This window comes from Aulostomus chinensis, chromosome 7, assembly GCF_037954235.1.
Source record: "Aulostomus chinensis isolate RoL2024-O1b breed Wild chromosome 7, RoL_Achi_v1.0, whole genome shotgun sequence".
NCBI lineage: Eukaryota > Metazoa > Chordata > Actinopteri > Syngnathiformes > Aulostomidae > Aulostomus > Aulostomus chinensis.
Genome location: NC_141326.1, coordinates 2,113,394 through 2,137,274, shown reverse-complemented (window position 1 = coordinate 2,137,274; position 23,881 = coordinate 2,113,394). Strand labels below are relative to the sequence as shown.

Below are 23,881 nucleotides of genomic sequence, written 5' to 3'. Positions count from 1 at the left end.
ATTGTAAAAACTGAGCTCCGCCAGTGCACTTCAACTTGAAGGAGGTGGATTACAAACCTGCAGCGTGCAGAACTACACTGGTGGCTAAAACACAAATAACACCGATATTTTCTCCGGCTGGATTGTTTGTTTTTATCCTGGTTCTTCATTCCCAGGGACACTGTAAATGTTCGCGCCTGCAGGCAGGCTTGTTGTTTTTGCTGGGTTAACGAACTCCAATTCCAGAGAAGCCACACACATTCTGACCTGCTGTTCCCTGTTTAAAACCACGCACCATCAAGCCAAGCACCAGAGCTTCTCTGCTGCAACCTCCCGGCTCCAAACGTCCTCCACGATCTTTAGGCGCCACTTTGAGCTGAGTCCGTGGAGGATCTCTGGCGCCCTCACCTGTCCACTTGGAGGACTGCAGCTTTGTAAACCCTATAGAACCTGGTGAAATCTGCATAAACTTACAGAAGCGAATAATCAGACAAAAGGTTCAAACTGAATTTCAGATAAAGCTGCAGCACAGACCAGATCAGATTCTTCTTCTGGTCTATCCAGAACTTTTAACTGCATGAAAATATCAGAAATCTCCAGTGTCAACAAAAGTCCTTTCAAAAAAGTGCAACAGTGAACTGGAGGTATATTTTTGTGTAATAAGTGTAGTATTTATCTCTCAGGGCCTTTGTTGACAGACAATCAAGACAGTAACAGTAAAAAGCCTGTTTAATTGCAGAATATACTGAGAGTACAGTGCAGCAATAAGGACTCTGCTATATTGCGCCTGTTTTACATGACTTATCCAGCTGCTGTCAGCTTCAGAAACAAAAACAGTAATACAGTACTTGTACAGTAATGATGAGAAACAACACACAGAGGCTCACAGAGCACGCGCCATCACGCTCCACTGGCAGGTGGCTGCTTCACTGGCAAATGTACAATATCGTAGTAACCATAAGGGCAAGAAAGGAAGAAAAAAACAGCGTTGGACCCCTACGGCGGACAAACTGGGCTGGAACGACTGGTTGCACAGGGAGAAGAGATGCACAGCCACAAAGCTCACAGACAGAAATAAAAAGAAGACATAAATCAAATATGGATTACTTTGAACGTACGCAATACATACACGACATGAAATGACTCGACACTGTCCGTCATCGCTCCGTCGACAGGCCTTCATTCACCGCTTCCATCCTCTTGTGCTGTAGTTCCTGTGTGAACACGAGTGCTGCTGCATTTCTCTACAAAGCTTCAGTTTGTAAGTAATGGCGCCACAGACCCCCCACCCCACCCCACCCCCCTCCTCCTTCAGCTACCGCAGGATTCTGGGAGCTGACCTGTCATCAGTCACTGCCTTGCGGAGCTTTACCCCACGGCGTATAGACACCAGCATATCCACGCCCTCCTGGGGTGTGGAGGACAGCTCCTGGGGCACACACTGAGTCGGATCCCCTGCCAGGGAGCTGGGGAAGGGAAACTGACCCTCGCCGAGGGCATGGGCACTGGCTGCCAGCTCTCCTATCTTCTCCACCAGGCTGTGGCGGTTGGCAGCTAGCAGAGGGTCTTCCTCGGCGCCGTGGGCAGCCATGCCGGGACCCTGCTGGGCATAAACAGTCCTGTCCACGCCTGCTCCTCCACCACCCCAAGCTGTGTCTGGAAGGCTCATCCGCTTTGGAGAAGCCCTCATGTAGTCACTGGCTGATGATTCATCACCGTACAGAAACTCCTCGCTGCCCACGCGATGCTGTGATGGGCTGGCGAACCCTGGAGAGTCTGGCACTGTGGGGGTTTTCACTGGCACAATGGGTGGCCTAATGGGAATGGGGCCAGATGTGGAGGGTGTGCGTCTCACTCCGGTTTTGGAGGATGGCGTGCGGCGAATGGTGGCTGTTCCCGAGGTGATCACTCCTGAGCTGCTACCCCCGGCACCGTTTGGAGTCCCCTGCGGCGTCTTACCTGCAGGCAGGCCTGCAGTGCTGGCAGGCCTCTTGGTTTGGATCATGCGGCGGTAGCTCTGAGCGATGTTGCTGTGGCGCGGGATGGTGGAGGACTTGTCAAACTCTGACTGCGCGTCAGTGTCAGCATCACCGTTCAGAGAGTAGCACTCGTAATCAGAACCTAGAGGAGATGACACATGCTGAGCACCCATCCAGAGCTGACTGCAGAACCTTGGTTGAGGATGTGGGCGGTACCTTGGGAGGGGATGGTGTCCTCGGAGCAGGACGGGGTGTTGGTCTGGGTGCTGTAGCCGCTTGAATACTGAAGAGAGTCTCTGCTGCTCTTCTGCTGCTCCATACTCAGGCCTCTGGTCAGAACCATCGCCAGAGTACTGGCAGCTGGAGAGAGAGGCTCGCCATGCTGAAGCACACACACACACACGCACGCACGCACGCACACACACACGCACACACACACACACGCACGCACGCACGCACGCGCGCACGCGCGCACACAAGGCATGAAGTTTAACACTCCTTTACGAATGCTACGCTACAATCGCTAACTCCTAGATCGCTCTTCCTCTGGGCGTCCTTACCTTGGCTGCGAGGCTTGCAGGGCCAATTCTAGCGCGCTGTGTATCTTCTGGAGCACCGGAGAAACCCTGTGGACTGTGCGGAGCCTCCAGTTCTCTCATCCTCTCCACAGACTCCCTCCTCCGCTGAGTGCTAGCCAGTGATGGCTCACATGGGCTTGTTTTGGCCCAGTCCTGCAGGAGCACACACGTCATTGACTCTGGTTTCCAGTGGATCCTGCAGTCTTCTCTTGGAACGCGGGAGCTACTGATTTGGCTCATGAACTGGTTAGCAGCTGAGGTTGATTTGAGCAGGCTACACTAGGCTACGGCAGTGTTGTTACATGGTGGAGCGTCTAAGTGTCCCACAGCTCTGAGAGGGACACGCCGAGCTTGAGGAGCAACAGCGCGGTGATTGTGGGGTTAATCTCTACACTAAGTGATGTGCAACATAAGAAGCAAAAAGAAGCAACACAGTTATAAACAGAGAAAAATCAAAAGTTACAAAATCGCAAATGAAAACAAACCTTCCAGCTAGGAACCTTTGATGTGGGTGAGGGGGTGTTGGATCCGGGGGAGTGGTTAAATGTGGGGGACGCAGGAAGTATGACAGAGAGAGGCCTGATGGTGCCAGTGTGAGAGAAAGCAGGGCGGAAGGTGCCGAAGGATGAGCATGAGCCAAACTGCAGGACGACAGACAAGTGTGAGTCAGAGCGCTCCTGGCGGCGTCCACGTCAGCTCCCCAAGAGCCCACGTGCGTCTTTGAGCTCCAGATAACAACAATGTGTGTGTGTGTGTGTGTGTGTGTGTGTGTGTCCAGTTAAGTGGGGAGATGGGAGAGATGCATGCAGTACTAACCGCTGTGGGAGAGTTGCACTCGCTGACGGACTGGCAGGTTTCGGAAGCCTCAGAGGAGGCTGAGCTTGTTGATTTCTGGGAAAGGGAAGATGCGAGGAAAACAGTGAAGGGGATGAGGACGGAGAGATAGAGAGGGAGGAGGGGGGAGGAGGTATGGGAGGATGAGAGCTGATGAGCTTTAGGAAGAGAGTGGTATTTTCTGAGACCTCACTATAGACGGAAAATAAAGTAACTTGTAAGATCATTTATTCAGGAAAGAGCGTTGCATCAGCCGGCGTGCTGGTGTGCTGCAGGGCTTCTTCTGCTCACTGCAATCTCTCCCAACCCTCCAGGGTGGGAACAACTTTATCAGTCCAGGGGGATGATGGGATTCGCAACCAATAAGCCGTATTGCAGCAGCAGATACAAAAACGAGAAGCTCTGTCTGGTTAGCAACCATGAAAAAAGTGGATTGCTCGCATATGGAAGCTTGAAAAAGACAAATGCTGAACTGACAGGACAGTCACGGCTGCTACCTGGCTGGTGATGTCAGAGGGCATGGGCGATGGCGGCTTGGAGTGGGTGTTGGCGTCCTGGGACACGAAGCCTGAGTCATGGGAGGAGACGCTGCTGAGTCGATGGGCTCCCGCCGACGGCATCTGGAGGAGACTGAGACGGCACAACTCCATCACTGCACGTGAGGCCCAGATCTGGAGAGTAAGAGCTTCACTCTCTGCTTCTGACATGAACTCGTTTCAAGGCTCAGTGAAAAAAAAAGAGAGCTCCGCCTGTCGGCAGTGTTACAAGAAAATGGCGCCATTGTTCCCATTTAAGAGGCTCAAAGAGCATTAAAAATGCTCCTCTTTGATAGCTTGCTCTCATTAATGTCTGTCTTTATGCTTCTTGTCTCGTCTGTGATTCTCGCTCAGCTGTGCTTCTCTCACCCACGCGTTTTATAACGTGCAACTACTTACCAACACCCCCCCCCCCCCCAGCGCTTCCCTCTGGAATATATCTGAAGCTATCATTTATCCTCTTCCTCCTTAGTCATGGCAAACCGCCAGATTTAATGTGGTTAATTCAGATGAAATCATCTTGTAGGAGTAATAATGAGGCGCCACCATGTGTTGACTTTGGGTATCTCATGCTGACCCTCCGGCTGCTCCTGACCCACCATAACCTCGGCGGCGAGGCGTACCTGCAGTCATGACTGCGTGAGTTGCTTCTACATGAAACCAGAAAACACGACAAGTAAACTGCTGGTAACTAGTACAACTACCACAACCGGGTGATGACACGTTCAACTCAACTTAGCGCCGTCTTAGCTGGTAAACTCTACAACCCCCTCGAGTAGGTTGAGGGTAAAACCTTGGCTTTAAGGGTCATGCTGGGTTTGGTGTACCTGCACATGCTGCTCTTCCTGGAGCCGGCGCTGCTGGGGGAGGAGGGAGGAGTCTGGTAGGACCAGGTGTAGTCTGAGCCTTTCAGGTCCCTGATCACCTGTAGCAACAGAGCCACACGGCAGAGGGGCGACAGACGTGAGCAGCGCTGTCTTTGGTGAGACGACGAGTTTCCCCACAATAACGTGAACTCAGGAACATGGATGTTCACGTGGGTTGAGTGTTCTTGGCCCTGTTGCCTCCTCTCAGGCTCCCAGGGACACAAACACTCAAGTGTTTGGAGTCAGTGAGCATTTGAGCTCCGTCCTCCTCGCCGTGCTCACTGAGAACCCACCACACGGAACTCAGTGCAGAGAATCAGTTCCACACCAGCTCAGGGTTCCTCCAGTCGTTACGACGTGAGGAGGTCTGCTACAACAGGATCCAGGTATTTACGTTCATTTTTTCCCGCTGCTGTTACAGGCAGCCTGGACCCCAGACCCGCGGGGCCAGGAGCACCTTGGCGGGGGTCTCTGCTCTCTAGTAGTTTGTTACTCAATCACTGTAAAACTCTTTCTATTGGATCATCACTCCTTCCTCTCAAAGAAATGTGCTGCAGAAAGAAATGTGGCCGTGAGAAAATGATCTTGAATGACTTTGAAGTTTTACCGCAGTCAGATTCCTGCCGTGTTGCGACCGCAGTTCCAGCACGAGTAGAACTGCTCGTGCCGATGCACTGAGGTTTCCTCGCACCTCTGCCGGCTTCCGGAGGACCAGGGAGTTCTGTGCTGCGGTGGATGAGCCACACTGACTACACAGCGGTCTGCCGATTATTTTCATCATCAATTACTCTGACACACTTTATTCAAGTTGAAAGATGCATAAAATGTTAAGAAAAGGTGAAAAATTAATTTCCCAGAACTGAAAGATGTGTTCTAATTGCTTCTATTCTCCCCGCAACTGTTTTTCTCTCATAAAAGACAAAAAGGCAGTGACGCGTCAGACAGAGGCGATTATTCTTTATCAAAATAGATTGAAATAATTGATTAGTTGTTGAAGCTGTAAATGCGATCAAGTGGATCGATGACTTTGGTCTGTTTGTCGGATCTGTGGCTATTAAACGAGTATAAACAGCCACACGTATCCCGCTGCCTTCGCAGGTGTCGTTACCTGCTCGCTGGCTGGTGGGAGTTTGTGGGGGTCCTCAGTCAGAACGGTCAAGTCGTCAACGATGGCCTGCAGGTGCGTGATCTCTCCCAGCATGGCGATCTCCACATTCTGGCAGGGAAGCAAAAAGTCTCTCAACTTTTTATCTTCCACCAATGAATGACGGACCGCTGAGGCACGAGCACTCCTCACCACCACAGGCTGCAGCAGGTTGATGAACGCACAATAGCGCCCTCTCTCTTCCAGGAGGGCTCTGCGCACCGCCTGCTTCTCCGTCTCCTCCATCAGCAGGTACAGGTCGCTGACATCCTGCATGGCGCTGTCCAGCTGGGGGCGCAGGTTCCCCCGGCCTGGGTTGGGGGGGGGGGGGCAGAAGAGGGGGAGGGAGGGTAGAGGTTGGGATGGGTGATAATCATGAACGAGGGAGAAATGTAAACAGTGTAGCAAAGAAGGGGGGAGTAAAAAGGGAGAGGTGATTATGGGCCTGGAGGTTGATGCACTGACAAACATGGATGGTTCATGTGCATGTGGACGAGAGGACAGTGAAGCATGTTGGGTAATGAGCTGATGGCGAGCAGCTGGTGGTAACTTGGAGACCCTGACATGGACTTCATGAGGAAAGAGAGGGTGTTCTGTGGTGGCACTACGACGAATGAGCGAGGGAAAGCCATGCGATGAAGATGAGCAGCAGGGCGCATCGTTCTCTAGAAGGACACACACACGCGGCCAGTTCTCCCGTTCTCTCTGCAGCAGAGCTCTCAAGGCGAGTGCCTCAGAACGTGAAAATGCGAGGAGGGACTTCTGGTTTGAGGGGTTTGTGTCAGGCAGCAGCGCGAGCAGGCGATACACACCCAGATACTGTGTTCAGCTTCCTGCACGTGAACAGACGTACTGCGCTATTCATCTGAAGCGGCTGATCAGTAAATGTGCCCGTGTTCATATGCCGGCTCATTCAGTGCTGGTTCACATAAGAACGCCAGCGAAGCTTGAGCACTGCCGCGATCACGAGTACCTGCAGCCACTCGTAAAAAGAAAAGCAGGTCCCAACTCAAGTCAACTCCTCAGCTGTCGGACACACATGGCAAATATCAGGTTTTTCTATTATTATGTATGCATGATGTTGCATATTTGGCCAAAATCTGAAAAGCCAATATTGACATATGTCAACATTTTCTTTATGAAGATAAGTTTACATCATATTCATGTCTTTTGCATACGACAAAATCCCTGAGTAACATTTTTATTCCCAAAACGTTTGTGGAAATCTATCAACCAGACATTCACCTGATGATTTATGGATGAAGATGTCAGCGTGTGGGCCCAGTTTGACTCCTCAGACGCTGACACTCACACTGACATCAACGCTCAAGTGTCCAGAAGCTGATGAGGTGCCGATATCACGGTGCATCTCTACGGGAGACCACGCCCAGCTCGCCATCGCCTGCAGGCGCGGGGTCACATGGTCTCACTGAGTCTCTCTCTAATGTCTTCTTTACTCTCTCACCCAGACAGTTGGTTTATCTTGTAACGGTAGAAAAGTATCAAGTTTACAGCTCACCAACACTTGTGTTTAGGTCTTCGTACGACCATGAACGAACCGTCATGATGGAGCCAAATGTCAGCTACAGAGATGAAGACCTTCTTGGGTAAAGGAAGCACTTGGTGCCATTTATTAAACATTCCTGTTACCGTCAGGGTTTGTGCCTTGAGAGCACTGACTGAAGTTAAGCAGGAACAAGGATTTCACTGGCGTTGTGACGGGCAGTGTGAAGTGAAAATGAAAGCGATGGTAGGACGAAGCTCAGCAGACGTACCTAGCAGCTCTACGGCCGGGACGTGAGCCAGAGAGAAATAACGGAGGAGCAGGAACAGGCAGGGGGAGGAGACAGAGAGAGACAGGCAGGGTTAGCAGGATCAAACTAGGGAACGCCGCATGTTTGACTCGCCTTTGTGAGAAAATAGGAGTGTAATTGTTATCAGCAGTAGGTGCTAATGAGAGCAGTCTGGAAAGAAGATCCTCTGAAATTGTGCCAAGTGCTTGTAATGTCTGTTTCTAACACTAGATGGCGTCATTTGGCTCGTCCTCGTCCTCGTCCAGCCAGCTGACTGGCAGCATCCCTCACGTCTACACAGCAGCTCTGCTCAGCAGCACTCCTTCCTCCTGTTTCCCTCACCTTTTCTTGCTTTTTTCTGCAGCTTTATGGTGTCTAACGACTTCCTTTTGATTTCCTGACGAGACCTCTTGTATTCTGTAGAGAGTGAGCCAGAAAATACCATCTATTGAATCAATAAATTCTGTAGGTATTCATGTATTCTTCTCTCCTAACAGCGACTGCGGTCGCTCACCTTTGGCGTGGTCCTTGTCCAGCTGATTAGCCGTCTTCTTCCACTCCTCTAGCCTGTCCTGGAGTGGCGTCACCAGGCCTTCCATAAGAGCACTACAGCGGCGACAGTAGAGTCAGACACTCAAGGACAATACAAACTGCTTCATTCCACAGCGAGTAAAAAACCCTCAGAGAAGCTGAGAGGGAGGTGGGCGGAGATGAGACCAGCGCCAGCTACACACCAACCCTCTGAGGGAGCGAACAGAGAGAGACCTGCAGCCAGGAGCAAAAACAACACACAGGTGAAACTGACTTGGTGAAGTGGCGCAGTTTTGCCTCGATGCTGCGGTGGCGCATACACATCCTGGTCAGAGCCGAGCCGATGTCCCTGGTGGCCCCTGGGGGAGACAGGAACAAACAAGGAAGCTATGATGAAACAGCCTGGTTGGATGAAATCACAGATTTGTCACCTGGCTTGGGAGAAAGAATGAAAGACGACAGGTGAGCCAGCGGGCGCGTGGCCCCGCTAGCAAGACAGGGCCCCCCTCAACACACGATTAGAGACATTTTGGGGGTTTCTAAATTATCGACAGAATTCTTCTTTTTGCCACGACTGTCTATTGTTGTGTATCTTTTTCTTCAAGCCTAGCATGACGTTATTAGTGACTTGTGCATGCAGGAGGTTCATCACCAGCTCCTTGGAAGAAAGGCGCCAGCATGCATGCATTTAGTAAATATCGCACCTCCTCAGACTTGGATGTGACTGCAGGCCTTGCTGCAATTTTGATAAAATGAACAGACACAGCGGTTCAGCCGACGAGGCGGAGCAGCGTCAAGCCCCTCCCCCACGTTCATTCAAAGATCAGGGGGGAGCGTTTAATCCCACTCAGTCTGCATGCTGAAGCCCCACTGCTCCGCTTTGCTTTGTCAACATTTTAAGTTAAAACAAAAAGGCATCAAGAGAATCAGCAGAGGGACGATGACTCGCGGGGACGTCTCCTCTGTTTGAAGTGAGTTACTGACTGTTACTTCTCATGGACTCCAGAATGCAGAAAGAGCCATCTTTAGTTAGCTTGAAGCTAATGGAGACTGAAGGCTAACAACACTTTAACTTTCCAAAAAAATACTGTCAATGTCACGATGCAGCATGATCCCCTTCTTTATCGCATGCTCAGCGATCCACAAACACTTTAAACTGAGCCAAATCTAACAAAGCAGAATTCTTCAGTTGTGATGAGGAGGCGTTGATGTATAAAAACCCTCATGGCCACAGCAGCTGCGCGTATAGAAGCAAGTATATGCTTTCAGCTACGAGTGTGTCTTGTTGTCTTTGCATTTTAAAGTGTAATAATTCCCTCCTGTGAGTTGAGCTGTCACTTCCTGCTGCAGCCACCAGGGGGACCCGTCCTGGTTACAACGCCACAGCCTGGAAATGTCACATTTGCTTGGGGAAAGCAAACATGACAGCTCCTGACAACTTGACTCTCTGAACCACAGTGCATTTTTCCCTTCTTTACATTTCAGATGGCGTGCGTGATCGGAACTGCAGTGTGAATACCAGCTCATGAGAGTTTATTACTGTACTTGTCCTCTCTGCTGAAGTGTAATTAAATGGGGTCTTAAGCTGTAAAACGCAGGCTGGCCCAGTGTCTCACTGAGGCCTCACAGGCCAGTGGAATATGAGGCAGCACTGATCCTGTTGTAATCTGGGCCACATAGGGCTAATCTGAGGGTCTCACAAACACACACACACACACACACACACACACAGAAATAGAGAGGGCATCAGACTGGACACAAGTGTGTTCACAAATGTGGATTGCACACGTCCCTGTACAGATGTTCGTGTGTGTGTGTGTGTGTGTGTGTGTGTGTGTGGACAGGTGGCGTACTCTATTAGCCCTCCACCATTACTCTCTTCTCACACCCTCAATCCTGGAGGAAAAAGGAGGGAACCCTGTAAGGGGATATCCCTCTATTCTTCCCTGGCTGCTCTGACTTTCCTGTTCTCTCTGTTTCCTAAACACCATTCATGCAGGGCTGACACAAACACAAACACACACAAACACACACACACACACACACACACACACACACACACACACACACTGGCTCTAACCTCCAAAGCAAAATCAGGCAGAACCACCAACTAATATAACACATCAGAAAACCAGAGAGTGACTGGAGCGCCACTGAGATCTTTCACACAATAACCCCCCCCCCCCCCCCACGTCATGTCAACTTCAGACTTTAGGTCAAAACTTATAAACAGATCTGAACTCTGGCCCACAGGGTTTACAAGCTAGGAGAGGAAGAGAGGGCTGTCTTTCTAATACGTGGGGGGGGCTATTAGAGTTGGAGCAGGAAGTGACTGAGTTGCCATGTGGAGCCATGTGCTCTTTGGCCTTGCTATTACAAGCACAGGAGGTGTCCATCTTGAAAGGACTGCTGTCGTACATCAGCTCTCCTCACACGGGCGGCACATGCGCACGCCGGTTTCACATCTCGCCGTTCGGCCTTCCTCCTCCAACAAACATGACAGCAGGCCTCCACAGCTGTGAATCAGCTCTTGCAGGGGGAGCATGCGGGGGGGGGGGGGGGCTGAAGGAGACATGGAGGGAGGGAGTGAGTGATATGGGCTCCTTTATATCTTTAACAGACCCGATGTCACCGTCAGCAGGCCACAGTCCCCCCACCCCCCAGTCCCAACCACACCTGCTTCACCCTTCCTCTCCTGCCTTTCCTCCCTTCCTCTGTCATCCCGTCCCCTGCTTTCTCCTCCCAGAGGATGATTAGCTGACAGCTACATCCTGGGGAGGTCCAGAGGCTTCCTGGCCTTGTCCACCAGCTCCGCCGGCCTCTGGCCCCCACCAGATGGACAGGGACACAGTGAATCCCTCCCCCAGCCCCCTGCATGCAAACAGGCATGTGCCACCGACACGCTGGAGACTCCAGAGACCAAGAGTTCTGCAAAATCCACCCTGGAATCTTTTCTGTCTTAATTTGTTACTGCTGGGAAAGTTATCATTCTGCCTGGACCCCTGGGGGGGCCAAGCTCATAGCAGACACCCACACGTGCATGAATTGCCGAACACAAACCAGACTGGAAGAGAGATGTTATGCAACCAATCATTATAACAGCACTGCGGTGCATGTGGCTGACTCTGATGGCGTCTATTCCAAAATATATATACGCTGAGCATAAATTGCCACCAGATCTGCTCTGTACTTGGAGGAGGAACACGCCGGATGGTTGGCGGGGAGGTCGAGCCCCCCTCCCCGCTGTGCTCGGGTAGGAAGGCTCCAGTATCCAGGACCGCGGTGCGGTCTAAGCGCTCAGTGAGTGGTTCCATCCCCAGCTCTGGTTCTGATTACCGCCCCTAATTCCTCTGGGAAAGAGGAGCCTTCTAATAGGCCTTCTTTATAGGGGGCTCTCCAGCCGGGAGCCGGGGGCTGCACCGCCGCAGGCCTGTTCCATGATGTCTTCAACATGGGGGCTTAGCTGGACTATCTATTTTAGCATCTAAAGTCTGCTGCTGCTTTCATTTGCACTACTGCGACGGAGTGACAATCACATGCAACGAGCTACATGAGCGCTGGCTGCCTCCTGCGTCAACGCAGCCTGTTTACGTGGGCTGAACAGAGCAGAGCACAGAACATCCTCATGGCCACACTTCCAAGAATATGAAGTGCCTTTTTTTCCCACTAAGCTCTTATACAGCCGCCGCTGAGCTCAGGAAATTCCATCATCCGTGAGACAACAGCTATTCCTCACATTGGCACCTTGGCCGCGCAGCCGACTGCGGCTGGCACAGACAGTTAAGCCCCCTGTCTTTACCCCCTCCCAGCCTATTAAAGTGCTACAGAATGTGAACTGGCAGAGACACAGCGGAGGCTACTGATGGATGAAAAGAGCAGCAGGATGAGAAGGGAGGAGAGGGGAGGAAGAACCAGGGTACACAATGTCGAGGGTCGACTGGCCAGAGGGCAGAGGAAGTGTAAGCGGGCGTCTGCAGGTGCAGCAGGCAGCGCCAGGACTGAGCTACACACACCAGAGCCTGAAAATGACTGACAGCTGCGGCACGGATGTGTCAGCACGTTGTGTTACCGACTTGAAAAGCACTAAAATAATCATGGCACACTAATTAATGTCATCAGCTCCACCATCACGTGTGTTTACCTCCAAACAAAGCAAAAAGTGGAGCAGTTCCTTCGACTGTGTCAGAATTCACTGGTCGTGTTTTTCTATGAATTCTACAACACACACAAAAAATCGTATCAATCATTTGCTTCAAAGAGCAGCTGCAGTCCTGAAGCCCAGTGGAATCAGTCCGCATCGTAGAGAGGCGAGGAGGCGGGATCCCTCGCGTCTGCTGCTTCGAGAGCGTCGGCGTCTGACGGAGGGATGAAACAGCGAGAGCGGAGCGCTGCACGGGAGAGACTGAAGACGCATTAATTGCTGGTGCCGGGCAGGGACGGCAACGAAGGCCACGGAATCTCTGATCCAAACAGAAGCAGCTCAGATGTCTTAGGAGTCTGTGTGAAAGCTCCCGGAGGTGCCGTTCACACAGAGATGATTCCAGTTCGACTTAACTGTGAGATCAATAATTTATTTGCTTCAAATACATGAAAATTATCGACTGGGGTGCATTTATTTTGTAAGCGAGGCCAACCCAGTCTCCACTATTACAAATTAGAGCCTACACTTGTATACCGTGACTCCTGATTGGTTCTCTCCATGAATGACATGAATATCTGGTTTCTGAGAGCAGCAGGACTGATGAGCAGTTCCCAACCGTACATGGAGCGCGCCACCACCAGGGAGGCGCCATGTGGTGTTACGAGGTTGTGGTCACTTATTGTGTCCCTGTTTTCAATTTTCATCACAAAACACAAAGTATAGTCCCAAAATTTCAGGTTAAGCCTCAGAGTAGCGTAGTGCTACAGAAGTTAGTTGTTATGATCAGGGATCCAGGAAGCTCCCCAGGGCACATGGCTAGGACCTCATCACTTACAGCCAGGTTTAGAATCAAGTCACATGTCAGGTCATGTGGGCTGCTGGTCGGTCACTGATGAATCACATCCATCACCTCCTAACCGCTGTTACGCCGCACCCAACCACCATGTCTTCATGTTCTCCAAGCTACAACACACAAGCTCCTCCCTCCATTACGGAAAAAGCCTTTAAATGAGTCCTGAATCTTCACAAGCGCCAACAAAAACCTTTCAAACTTTTCCTGACCTTCTTGCTACTGGTATACTATGTGTACTTTGTGTAGTTACAGTATTTTTGCCCTAGTTTTCAGTCGTGTTGAGTATTCTTCAGCCTGGGTTTTGATATCAGCATTGGTGCACGTCCAAGCTTCTGAGCCGGTAAGAAGTTCTGGGTCAGAACCGGACCAACAGTCCCCCCTGAGACCAACACTGACATGGATGTAAAGGCTATGATGGTGAGCAGACTATTTTGTGAATACTCGTGCATGAAGAGCAGCAGCTTCTTGGAATTATGTCAGAACTGAACGTTGGAATGGAGCAATAACTGGAAATCATAACTTGAGCCTTTGTTGGTGGTTCAGAAAGCCACAGATATTCAACACAAGCCCAAGGAAGCAATAAATAACTGCCGTTTTGGTTATTGGCTAAACTGTCAATTCATCATCAGATCTTTCCAGCATCAATGGAATGTGCATGAGCGCGCGTGTGTGTGTGTGTGTGTGCAGTAGAAACCCAAACAGCATTCAAAGCCTGTGTGTCACTTCCTCACATGTGGCAGACCTCTGCTTAGCAGCAGCAGATCTAATGAGAGGCAGAGGAAACGGCCTCCAGATCTATTGTTTTAGCCCCACAACACCAACAGCGTCACACACACACTCATCCCATTGTTGTCTGGCCAGAGAGAACACACTGCATGTTTTTACCTCTGGACCAGAAACACCCTGGGACGCAGGCAGACTTCAGTGTTGTGGTGCAAGCATGTTCTGGATCACATTATGACGAGACTGAAGGACGAGGAGGAGGAGAACATGGAGGATGTGATATGTAGTGTTGGAGGAGCCTCCTGTTCAGGAGCACAAATGCTGCTAAAAATAAATCCCGCCCCTCGTCCAGATGTTCTCACTGGAGATGAAAAACAGAGACGGGAGAAAGTTGTGCAACAAATGCAACAAGCAGGAAAGCCGCACGGGATTGTCGTCAGCTCGACCGGAGACATCTAGCGAGGAAGAACCCCTCTCATAACGTGTTCAGGCACAGAGGAAGGAGACCGACGGCAGGACCTAATGGATCCCAGCCCGAGAACTGGTTTAATCCCATGACTCAAGTTGTCCTGCTTTACAACTCAGCTGGCTCTGACGCCGCTGTCTGCTCGCTCTGTGACTCGGCCAGTGTTCCCGCCTCGGTGCTCATTTGCAAACAATCCTACAAACAAAGGTGACAGCAGCACAGGAGCCGGAGCGCAGCAGCCAACCTCCACCTGCGGGGTCTTTTGTTAGGGGGGGGGTGTCCTAGCGCCACGCCTCACTCTCCTGGGCTTGTCCTCGGTGTGCTGCCCCAGGAGAGGTGATGACTACTCAAAACTACTTTGAGAATTGCAAAGGTCATTAGGCCTGATCAGCAATGGATACTTAATCAATAGCAAGGAAAGCATTTAATAGAACATCAATAGTTTCATTTAAATGAATGAAATGCAAACCAGCATGGAAGCGCATTGCAAACAGGACAGCCAGTCATCGCCCTACAAACGTGTGTTTTTGTAAACTCTAAAAAGAATGACCACCAAACGAGTCTCATCCGCCCGCTTGTGTTCACTCCATTATTGCTCCTCCTGATTCCGACCCCAGCACCTCCACTGGGACGGCTGACGTCTCCCTTGTTACCGTGGAAGCGTTTGTCATCCATGCTGAATACAAAGCAGGAATATGTCATTTTCTTTTGCAGGTTTTTAGATTTTATACCAAATTACTGGAAAAAATGCACTCTTTTTTTGTAAATATTGTTTATATTTTCCCTCATTTTTCTTCCCAATTGTCCACTGCCAGTTGTGAGTTTCTCCAAATCCAGCGGTGGACTGGAGATGGTAGAAGCGTCGCGGCTGTACAGTTCTACAAGGGAACACTCGTCGAATTTCTCCAACTGCTTCCAACCGTCCTCAGATGATTGAAACTATGCATGCATTCCTTCCCCCTCTCCTAATGTCCTCCCCTGCACTCCTCTCTCAGTCTCTCTCGTGTGCGTTTTCACTCCCTCTCCCAGTTGTACAGATATAGCTGAACACAGTGTTCTCCTCGCGTCTCATGTTCGTCTTCTTAGTCTGGCATTTGCCCTCAGGAGGAGCTAAACGACTGCTTTTCTCTCTCGTTATCGTGGCCCCTTTTGTCTCTTCCTCACCCTGCTCCGGTCCTTTCTTTTTACTTCAAGTCGTTATAATATCTGGAACATTATTTTGTGACGCCTGTTAGTGAGGCAAAGAGGACGCGGAGATACTTGAGGATGATGTAACATGACCTCATAGCTGGAGGTCTCAGAATCTCTGAATATTCTCGAGCAAAGCCGGCTACAGATGCAGCAGCTAGCTCATCCCACCTGCTCTACAACAGTGTCATGCTTGAACACGACATGCCAGGCTTGATGGATGTGAGCGCTGGTCACATGGACACACTCTCATTATTTGACATGTCCGTAAAAATAGCTGCTGCTGGGATAGTGCAGAGAACAGTAATCCCCTGATCTCGCTTTGCACTAGGCCACGGCTGCATCACGTCCATGCCAGGTTGTCCAGATGGCGGGTAGGGATATCCGTCCCATCTGCCATGCCAGAGAAGAAGCAGATTACTGCTTCGCTGACACACTGATCTACTAGCATACCTCCACTGAACAGAGTCTGTGAGTGAGAACAGAGGAAAGGAGCAAGTGTGGGCTCCCAGCAACCCACCAGAACATTCTGTTTGTGCCGGTATGTCCCCTCCGCTGGTTCTGGTGCACAGATGCAGTGACATGAACACCAACATCTCAGTCTGGTCGTTGATCCCAGAGTGAGAATTTTCCAGAGCAGGGGGGCGGCTGATGGGGAAGGCAGGAGAGGGCAGTCTGTGTCTGTGTGTTACAGAGTGGGGCTAAGAGGATTAGCTGAACGCCTCTGCCTAGCCTGGATACCCGAAGCTGTGGAAATCCCACTGAAACCACAACCCCCACCCTAACCAAACTGCACCCCCTGCCCCTCCCTACTAGGCTCCCCTAACTCTCAAAAATGTGGAGCACGAATCCCCGTACTCTGAGGGGCCGTCAGCTTTGGACGACCAGCCGTTTGACCTATCAAATTCAGCAAAGTTCAAAAATGGAAATCCATCCACCCTCCACAGACACATGTCGCTCAGCCTCACAACAACAAAACACCAATGTCTGGGACTCACCAGTTTAACAGAAGGGACACCAGTGGTCCAGACACCCACACAACACCAGTCCCAGGAATGATGGTGGTGAAACTTCAAACATTTTCCCCTTAAAAGTACAAATTCTCCAAATATTCATCGACTTTGTAGCTGACAGACCTTTGCAGAACCCAGCTGCCAGATGTGGGTCCACGGTGACAGAGCTTAGACATCGATCTGTCAACGTGACACACAACAGCTTAGGGAAACACGACTGTCCAACCCAGTGGCAGAAGCCTGGCAGCCTCTGGCCTCTTCATAAAGCACAGCCGCGACGCCACAAGCGTGACCATAAACTATAAATGGACTAAACAGGCGAGAGGAAGCAGTGAGCAGGCGGTGGGACAGCACACAGACACGCACGGAGGGGACTGTGTAAAACTGTTATTCCTAGTTGGAAGAGCTGCCCCCTTGTAAAGAACAACACGCTTAACAGGAAATCATAAAATCCTCGTTCATACATCATCTGCTCTCCCTGGAGTGCTGAGTCTATCAAGACGCCCTGGGCGAGGGAAACGCGACTTTCCTCTGCAAGTAAATGTGTACAGTGTGTGAGCGGGTAAAAAAGGGGGTGACAGGGTGGGCATGTCAAAGGTGATTCAAGGATCTAGGAGCAGCAGGCAGTGAAGGCTCCAATGTGCCAGGAGCTGCAGCTCCTCCCCCAAGGGAGAACTGGTGTCACAGCGGTGACGGCCATCGTCATCGCTGTGACGGGAAAGGAAAAAGATGAAGCCTCCTGGTCTGAAACGTGATGATAATCTATGACTTGAGCTGGGAGCTGTGCCAGGGTCAGACCAGCGCACCCCGTCATCAGGGAGCACTCACTGTCATGGCAACAGAAGTGCTCAGCGTGACTGTGGCGGTCGATGACATCGAATAGTCAGCTGTGTCAGGTGGTGCTTCTGTGGCTGAGTGCTGTCACTCCACGCAGGGTAAGGGTGCTGGTTGGTCCGCCCTGACCGTCTTAAGCACGAGCACGCTGGTGGTCAAAAGTCATGTCAAAGTCTGGCTTGACGTGTGACCCTGATGAGACTAGAGTGGATGACATAGTGGCGTACGCTCAGGGATGCGGCCAGCCAGTGAGGCAATGTACGCTCACTTCAGCCACCGAAAACCAAGAGGCAGCAACAGCCACAGTACCAAACTAGAGGCTCCAAACGTCAGCTCACGAGCCAGCAGGTGGCGTCCACTTCCCTTCATACATGCCAGCAGTTCATTGTTGCGCCAAATATTCCTTGGTTATGTTTCCTAAACAATCCCATGGAGTCTGCAGCTCCAGGTTCAAAGGTTATCCCTGTCCACACGCAGCCAGCGCCAGAAAATATCGACGAACACAACTGCCAGAGGACGAAGGGGAGGGAGACGGCGCTCATGTCAGGAGCTTCACGCCAGTTTTCTTCTACATCCCCTGGAATGATTGTTGACAGGAGTTCAAATAGAATCCAACTAAGAGCGAAGAGGCTGCTTATTCTGGGACACTAACTTGACTTTAAATCCACACATAATTCCTACTAGAACATTCTATTACGGTGCTGGACACCCAACCAAGACCAGCCAGAAGATTCAACAGCAGGCCAAGTGGGCCAGTGGTCTCCATCAGCAGCTTTTCAATTTGAAGATAAGACAGCCGTCGTGATTGGTTGGCCTCCTGGATAATCCATGCATGGTTGGCAGTGGATACGAATCAAAGTCATGCTGTCACCATTTATGAAAGTTTCCAATTTTCAGTCTAACCGGTAAAAAAAAAGGACAAACACCAAAGAGCAAATTCCCAGAGCCTCAAGTAATGACATCAGACTTGGAGCACTTTTTCTCCAGAGTTCAGCCCCTACTTTCATTTTCACAGATTAATAGATAAACGCTGCCTTCACACTGATCACTCTGGAGGCTGGGGCAGCGAAGACAGGAAGTAGAAGTTGGAGCTGTTTCCAGTGGTCCTGGACACCAGACACCCACCTGAGACCACATCCGACCCGTTACAAACACATCCAGAGTCTCTCATCTGGTTCCCTGCATCGCTGTAGCTTAAGAACAAGGGTATTAATCCTAAAGTTAATATCCCTGGGAGAGAAGCAGCGGCGTGAGTGGGCGTTTGAGTGACACACTTACAGGGATTTTATGCATCTACAGCTGTAAAACTCTGATCGCCCTTCGCTCTCAGCGCTCTGTCATTGTGATGTTTTCTCGGCTTGGGTTGCAGACAGGCTTTCTTTGAAGCTCTACCTCTGCTCTGCTCATCAGGATGCCAGCTGCAAGCAGCACGACTCAGTCTGACTTGCTTCATCTTGCAGAAAACATGTGCACGCTGACATTAGCAGTCATTCAAGGGAACCTGATGTGTGTGTAACTGGTGTGAAGGAGAGCCTCTTCCCCCTGCAGTCAGTGGGCGGTAGGGGGCTCTGATACACACGGTTTAAAGCATGTTGGCATGTGACTGGCAAGGTCAGGTGGCCCGGCACCAGCTGCCACTCTTGGCCTGTGTGTGTGTGTGTGTGTTTCTCAGTGCATGAATCCATCTGTGAATGTACCAGGAGCCTTTGCATGCTCATCAAAGTCATCAGCGTTCGCAGGGTTTTTGACCCGCATGCTGCTCTCGACGATTCACTTCAGAGAGAAAATCTGTGTTAATCAGCGGCCTGTCTGCTGCAGCTAGCTGGGTGACAAAGCAGATCAGCAGACCTCATTAAGACCAAAGAAACAATAAGCTCAGATTTTCACTTCCCTGAGCTGCCCCAGTCTCCCCGACTCCAGTGGTCCTGCCACAGCTGCGTCTCCAAGCTGTGTGGTCTTAAACTGAGTTCAAGTCATTTACTTTTAGGTGGGATTTAATCACTCAGTTGTCTCTGCAGACCCACATTTGCTGGCAAAACTGGCTCACTTTGAATTATGATGAACTGAACATGTCCTTCGTTCCAGGCTCCGTACGAACTCCAGGTGCGGTGCTGTGCGAAGAGGGAATAAAGCTTCTATTCATTCATCGGGACTCAGAGTCAGACTTGTTACACCTCCACAAGCTAAATGGGTTTCATGTGCAGCAGGAGAGGGACAACAAATCAGTTTGTTTTCCAGGAATTCCACAGTGAGTGGTCTCCAGCTAATTGGACTCCCCCCGCCCCCACCTCACCACCACCACCACCTTACCTCTGGAGTTGGTAGCCACGTCCGCCACCTTCTGAAAGGCATCCAAAAAGGCCGCTGCTGCCAGAATGGTCGTCCTGAAAATGTATCACGACAGGTTCACTGCACACGTCCAAGCAAGGACTCAAGCATTAAAGCCGACCGTCCACTGGAGCCTCACCTGAGTTGAGAGTGCAGTTTGGTGGCCTTGGCACTGAAGTCTTCCCAAACCGGGTACGAGCTCTGATAAGAGAGGAGACCATGAAGGGCATGTAAGAGGACGGAGGCAACTCCTCAAACACACACACAGGCTGCGACAACGTCACACACGATAACTCGCAGTACAAATACTGTCGCAGTAACTCAAGAACTTCTGTTTGTTTATGGGATATGACAAAAAGGTTGATTTGTTGTTGAAGTCCCACTAAACCTGGGCTTTTTAAACCAATGGAGACACGTTAGCCTGGAGTACGCCGGAGACGTGTGAACAACGCAGTTGGAAATTGAAGAACTCAGGCTTATAAACGCTTCAATCATCCCAGAACCGTTCTAGATGTCAGGCGATGTCATCGCATGCCTGGACGGGACCGAACCGAAGACCACCAGTCAGTGGTGACGCCGCCTGACACCGGCTAACCTGCGTTGTTTGAAGTGAAGGGTGAACCAGACGACTATGTAACTGCAGCCAGCTATGGGGGGGACACGTCACCACGTGACTCCAGAGGTGGGCGTACCTCAGTCAATGCATCGATTCCTGATTGGTTCTTGTCTACCGGGAAAACAACAACAGCAGTCCAATTTTTCTACCCCAAAGTGGTGTGTTGGACCTGTTTGACCTGGCTTGTCTTTGAAAAGGCCCGCAAATTCTCAAGGTGCGAGACCGTTAAACAGAAAGGGAGCGCTCCTGGAGCCGAGGCAGCCGCGACGTCGAGTCTGAGTCAGAAACTCCTGGTTTAGGAGCCGAATGAAGCACAAACATGACGGAAAAACTCCTGCCATCCATACCCCGGGTTGTTAATACTTCACTTGAGCCAGTCGAACATGTTTACATGCATTTTAAAAGTCCAAAATCTAAATTTTTTTAAAAGAAATCTACTTTTTATAACAATGTGCTGAGTGTTAAGTCCCCAATCTGCAGAACAACTTCTTCCCTCTGGTGACGCCTGAGCTGCAGCCACCGAGTCTGCGGGTCCCTCATACGGACTGTTTACGTGCACGACTCTGGTCGTCCGACTGGTCCTGGAAAAGTCTGGATTAGATTTACGCCAGGATGATCCCGCGCTGCCTTCAGCTTTAAGAGCAGTAACCAAACATAAAACACGGTGAAGGCTACACCCCATTAGAGGAAGCGCTTGAACCTCAGCAAAGGGAGAGGAAGGGCATAACCTCTTTGTGCTCGTTGATGGAGAGAAGCCAAAGGAGGCCACACATCCTGACTAAATATAGGCAGGCTCTGGATGCAGTCTGGCTCCTCATCACTCCTTGTTCACCCTCCTCAAATCTGGCAACCCCCCCCCCCCCACATGTGCACACTTTGTGGTCCTCTGTTAGGTAGAGCCTCTGCCCTCTAAAGTGATTTAGGATCTTTGATCCCCAACAGAGGCGTTTGCCATGCAGCGCCCAGCCTCGCCGTCTGCACTTGACTCCAACAGGTGTCTAATTAGCTTGTGTGGCCCATGACTCCCCGGGAGAGGACGGATGTGCTGCCAAGACAGCTGACGAAGAAGGGTGAGGCAGTGGGAAAAGGGGGAGGAGCTGGGGGGGCACCCATTCCCTTTTCATCCCCACCCATCATCTCCAGGGGACATGAGGAGGGAGGGTGAAGCAGTGGAGGGTGAGGTCAAAGCTGTCATCCCTGGAGGCACAGCTGGCAGACGTCTCCTCTTCCTGCTGCCCACATCCACCGCTGATCTAATCCGGCTGAATCACCACGCGGGTCATCTTCTAACACCTCCTCCTCGCTTTCACGTAGCTGTTATATAACCAACAGGTGCCGCTGGTATCAAGACTGTTCAGCTGTTCGGTCTCGTGGAGCAACGCAGCACAGCAACAGTATTCACTCGTATGTACACAATCGAGATTAGCACAGGAAAGCTGCGCTGCTCCCAGGGGGTAAAGCTGGTCTGACAGGCTTGCGTCGCCCAGCCAGGCAGCAGGAATGAGGTCAGATGTCTGTCTCAGACAGTGGACATGGACACTGTGCTGACTAAGGGCTTCAGCCTCATTCATCTGTGCTGCTTTTCAACACACTGACTGCCCGTTTCCAAGAGCCCCGTCTCTCTTTCTCAGCCTGCAACGAGTCAACACAAAAGGAAACGTACAAACCAAGCTGCCAGTCGCTGAGGGCTCATTTACAATGGCTGAAAACTAAGGTCCAAAAATAGAACCTCCAAGGCACTGAGGCCCTGCAGGAGAGGGATCGATACCGACCCGTGGGTCAGAGGTGCTGCAGGGGCCTGACTGGCCTCCATCAGCCCTCGGTGGCAGCAGTGCACCGGCCTGCAGAGCCTGGAGAACACATTCACACTTTCCATCTGTTGTCCTGAACAACTTCTTTGACTCAGACCCTCCCCCAACACACACACACACACACACACGTACAACACATTCTCAACCAGAGGAAGTCCTCTAAGATCCAAACACCAGGACACACAGAGCTGCTCCGGGTCTGAGTGTCTGTGTGTGTGTGTGTGTGTGGGGGGGGGGGGGTCAGCATCCCTGACATTTCATGTAGAGGATGAACAGTTGTTTGAGGTCACCCCCCCCCCCCCCCCCCCCCGCTCTGCACTTATTAAATTGTTAGTCTCTAACGACTCGAATGTTACTGGCAGCACAACAAAGATCCGCGATCCGCTCTGCTGCCGGGACATGGAGCGACTGACCCGCTGCACAGGACGCAAAAACACAAAGAGAAACATGTTTCATCCTGGGGGGGGGTGGGGGGATCCCCCCCTAACTGAGACAAAGGCAGTAAAATTATGTCTGGCGTGTAACCACAGAGGTCGAGTCACGTCCCGGTCCGCTGTTACCTTCATGTCGTTCACGATGGCCTGGAATAATCCGCCCAGCGCTCCGCACTCCTTCTCCACCGACTCCATGCTCTCACGCGCGCCCGACGGAGGGAGAGTAGACGGCGAGCGGAGCGGGAAGAAGCGGACGGAGCCTCCTCACACACCTCACACGGAGGGGCTCCCCGTCCTCATCCGCCCTTCGACGTCGTCTACGGCGGGGAGGATGAAGAGGAGCCTCGGCCGGAGAGCTCAGACAAAAAGGAAATGTGCAGCTCGATGCACCGGGGGGGCACCCGGGGGCTGCGCCGCTCAGCTCCGCCGCGAACAGCACCGACGGCGCACAGACGAGTCACAGCCGGAGGGAAGCAGCACGGAGGGTCGTCATGATCAGTCAGATAACGGAGCGCACTCAGTTTTAGAGGGAGTAGAGGGGGGGGGTGCGGGGGAGACGGGATCGCTCGCAGGTCGAGACGCGGGGACGCGCTCCGTTGTTGGCGGAGCAGCAGATGTCTCGGTGCTGCTGGAGACTCTGGTAACACGAATCCTTGGGAATGGGGAAGGGGGCTGGTCAAGACCCCGCCCCCCGTCACAAACAGAGGGCGAGGAGGAGGAGGGGACTCAGGAACACCCCCGCCTCCTCCTCTCCCCGTGCAAACAAAAGTGAAGCCCCGTCCTCTCATTGGACGGCGGAGCGAGACGCGGAGCAGGATTTCCTCCTCGTGCGCGTCGTCGCTGGTTTGCGGATCTTCATTGTTTCCAGAGAAAATGTGCGCCGTTTGATGGCTGCAGGTTCACCCAGCAGCTGGGCTCGTTCAGAGGCACCAGAAGACTGGCAGCGTGGAGCACGCCATTGTGCGTGTGTGTGTGTGTGAGAGAGAGAGAGAGAGAGAGAGAGCAAAGGTTAGATGAGGTAGCCACTTTTTCTCTTTATTTTTCTTCATTACATTTTCTCCCTCCCTTCATCTCCTGCTGTTCTCTCTCCTCTTTCCTGAGAATGCACCACTTCCTTGTTCTTGACCAATAGGACAGCGCATTGACAGCAGCACTTCCTCTCTGTCAGCTCTCCCTCTCCCTCACCTTCATCAGGGCGCGTGTAGGTCGCAGCAGGTTGCTGATGTTTCACTCC

The 23,881-nt window shown here is 51.5% G+C and overlaps 1 protein-coding gene and 1 long non-coding RNA gene across 5 annotated transcripts; one reads left to right on the top strand and one right to left on the bottom strand.

The window, feature by feature from the left end:
- Positions 1-1,265: 1,265 nt before the first annotated feature.
- On the bottom strand, positions 1,266-23,374 carry mtss1la (MTSS I-BAR domain containing 2a). 2 transcript variants are annotated; one of them, XM_086208111.1, is made up of 15 exons: positions 22,774-23,374; positions 19,926-19,987; positions 19,769-19,842; positions 8,515-8,599; positions 8,224-8,315; positions 8,052-8,126; positions 6,070-6,227; positions 5,881-5,988; positions 4,734-4,831; positions 3,868-4,000; positions 3,353-3,427; positions 3,022-3,177; positions 2,519-2,689; positions 2,175-2,340; positions 1,266-2,100 (listed from the first exon to the last, which is right to left on the bottom strand). In XM_086208111.1, exons 1-15 carry the CDS (start codon positions 22,840-22,842, stop codon positions 1,295-1,297), a joined length of 2,328 nt encoding a protein of 775 aa, XP_086064237.1. In that variant the 5' UTR covers positions 22,843-23,374; the 3' UTR covers positions 1,266-1,294. The 2 variants fall into 2 exon arrangements, with proteins under 2 accessions (XP_086064237.1, XP_086064238.1); XM_086208112.1 differs by lacking the exon at positions 3,022-3,177 and having other exon boundaries at positions 1,267-2,100; positions 22,774-23,373.
- Positions 4,832-9,818, top strand: LOC147258180 (uncharacterized). Of its 3 annotated transcripts, XR_015116913.1 has the most exons (5): positions 4,832-5,158; positions 7,452-7,523; positions 8,074-8,174; positions 8,276-8,702; positions 9,726-9,818. It is a non-coding gene; the product is annotated as an uncharacterized LOC147258180 (long non-coding RNA). The 3 variants fall into 3 exon arrangements; XR_015116911.1 differs by having other exon boundaries at positions 8,276-9,808; XR_015116912.1 differs by lacking the exon at positions 7,452-7,523 and having other exon boundaries at positions 8,276-9,808.
- Positions 23,375-23,881: the final 507 nt, after the last annotated feature.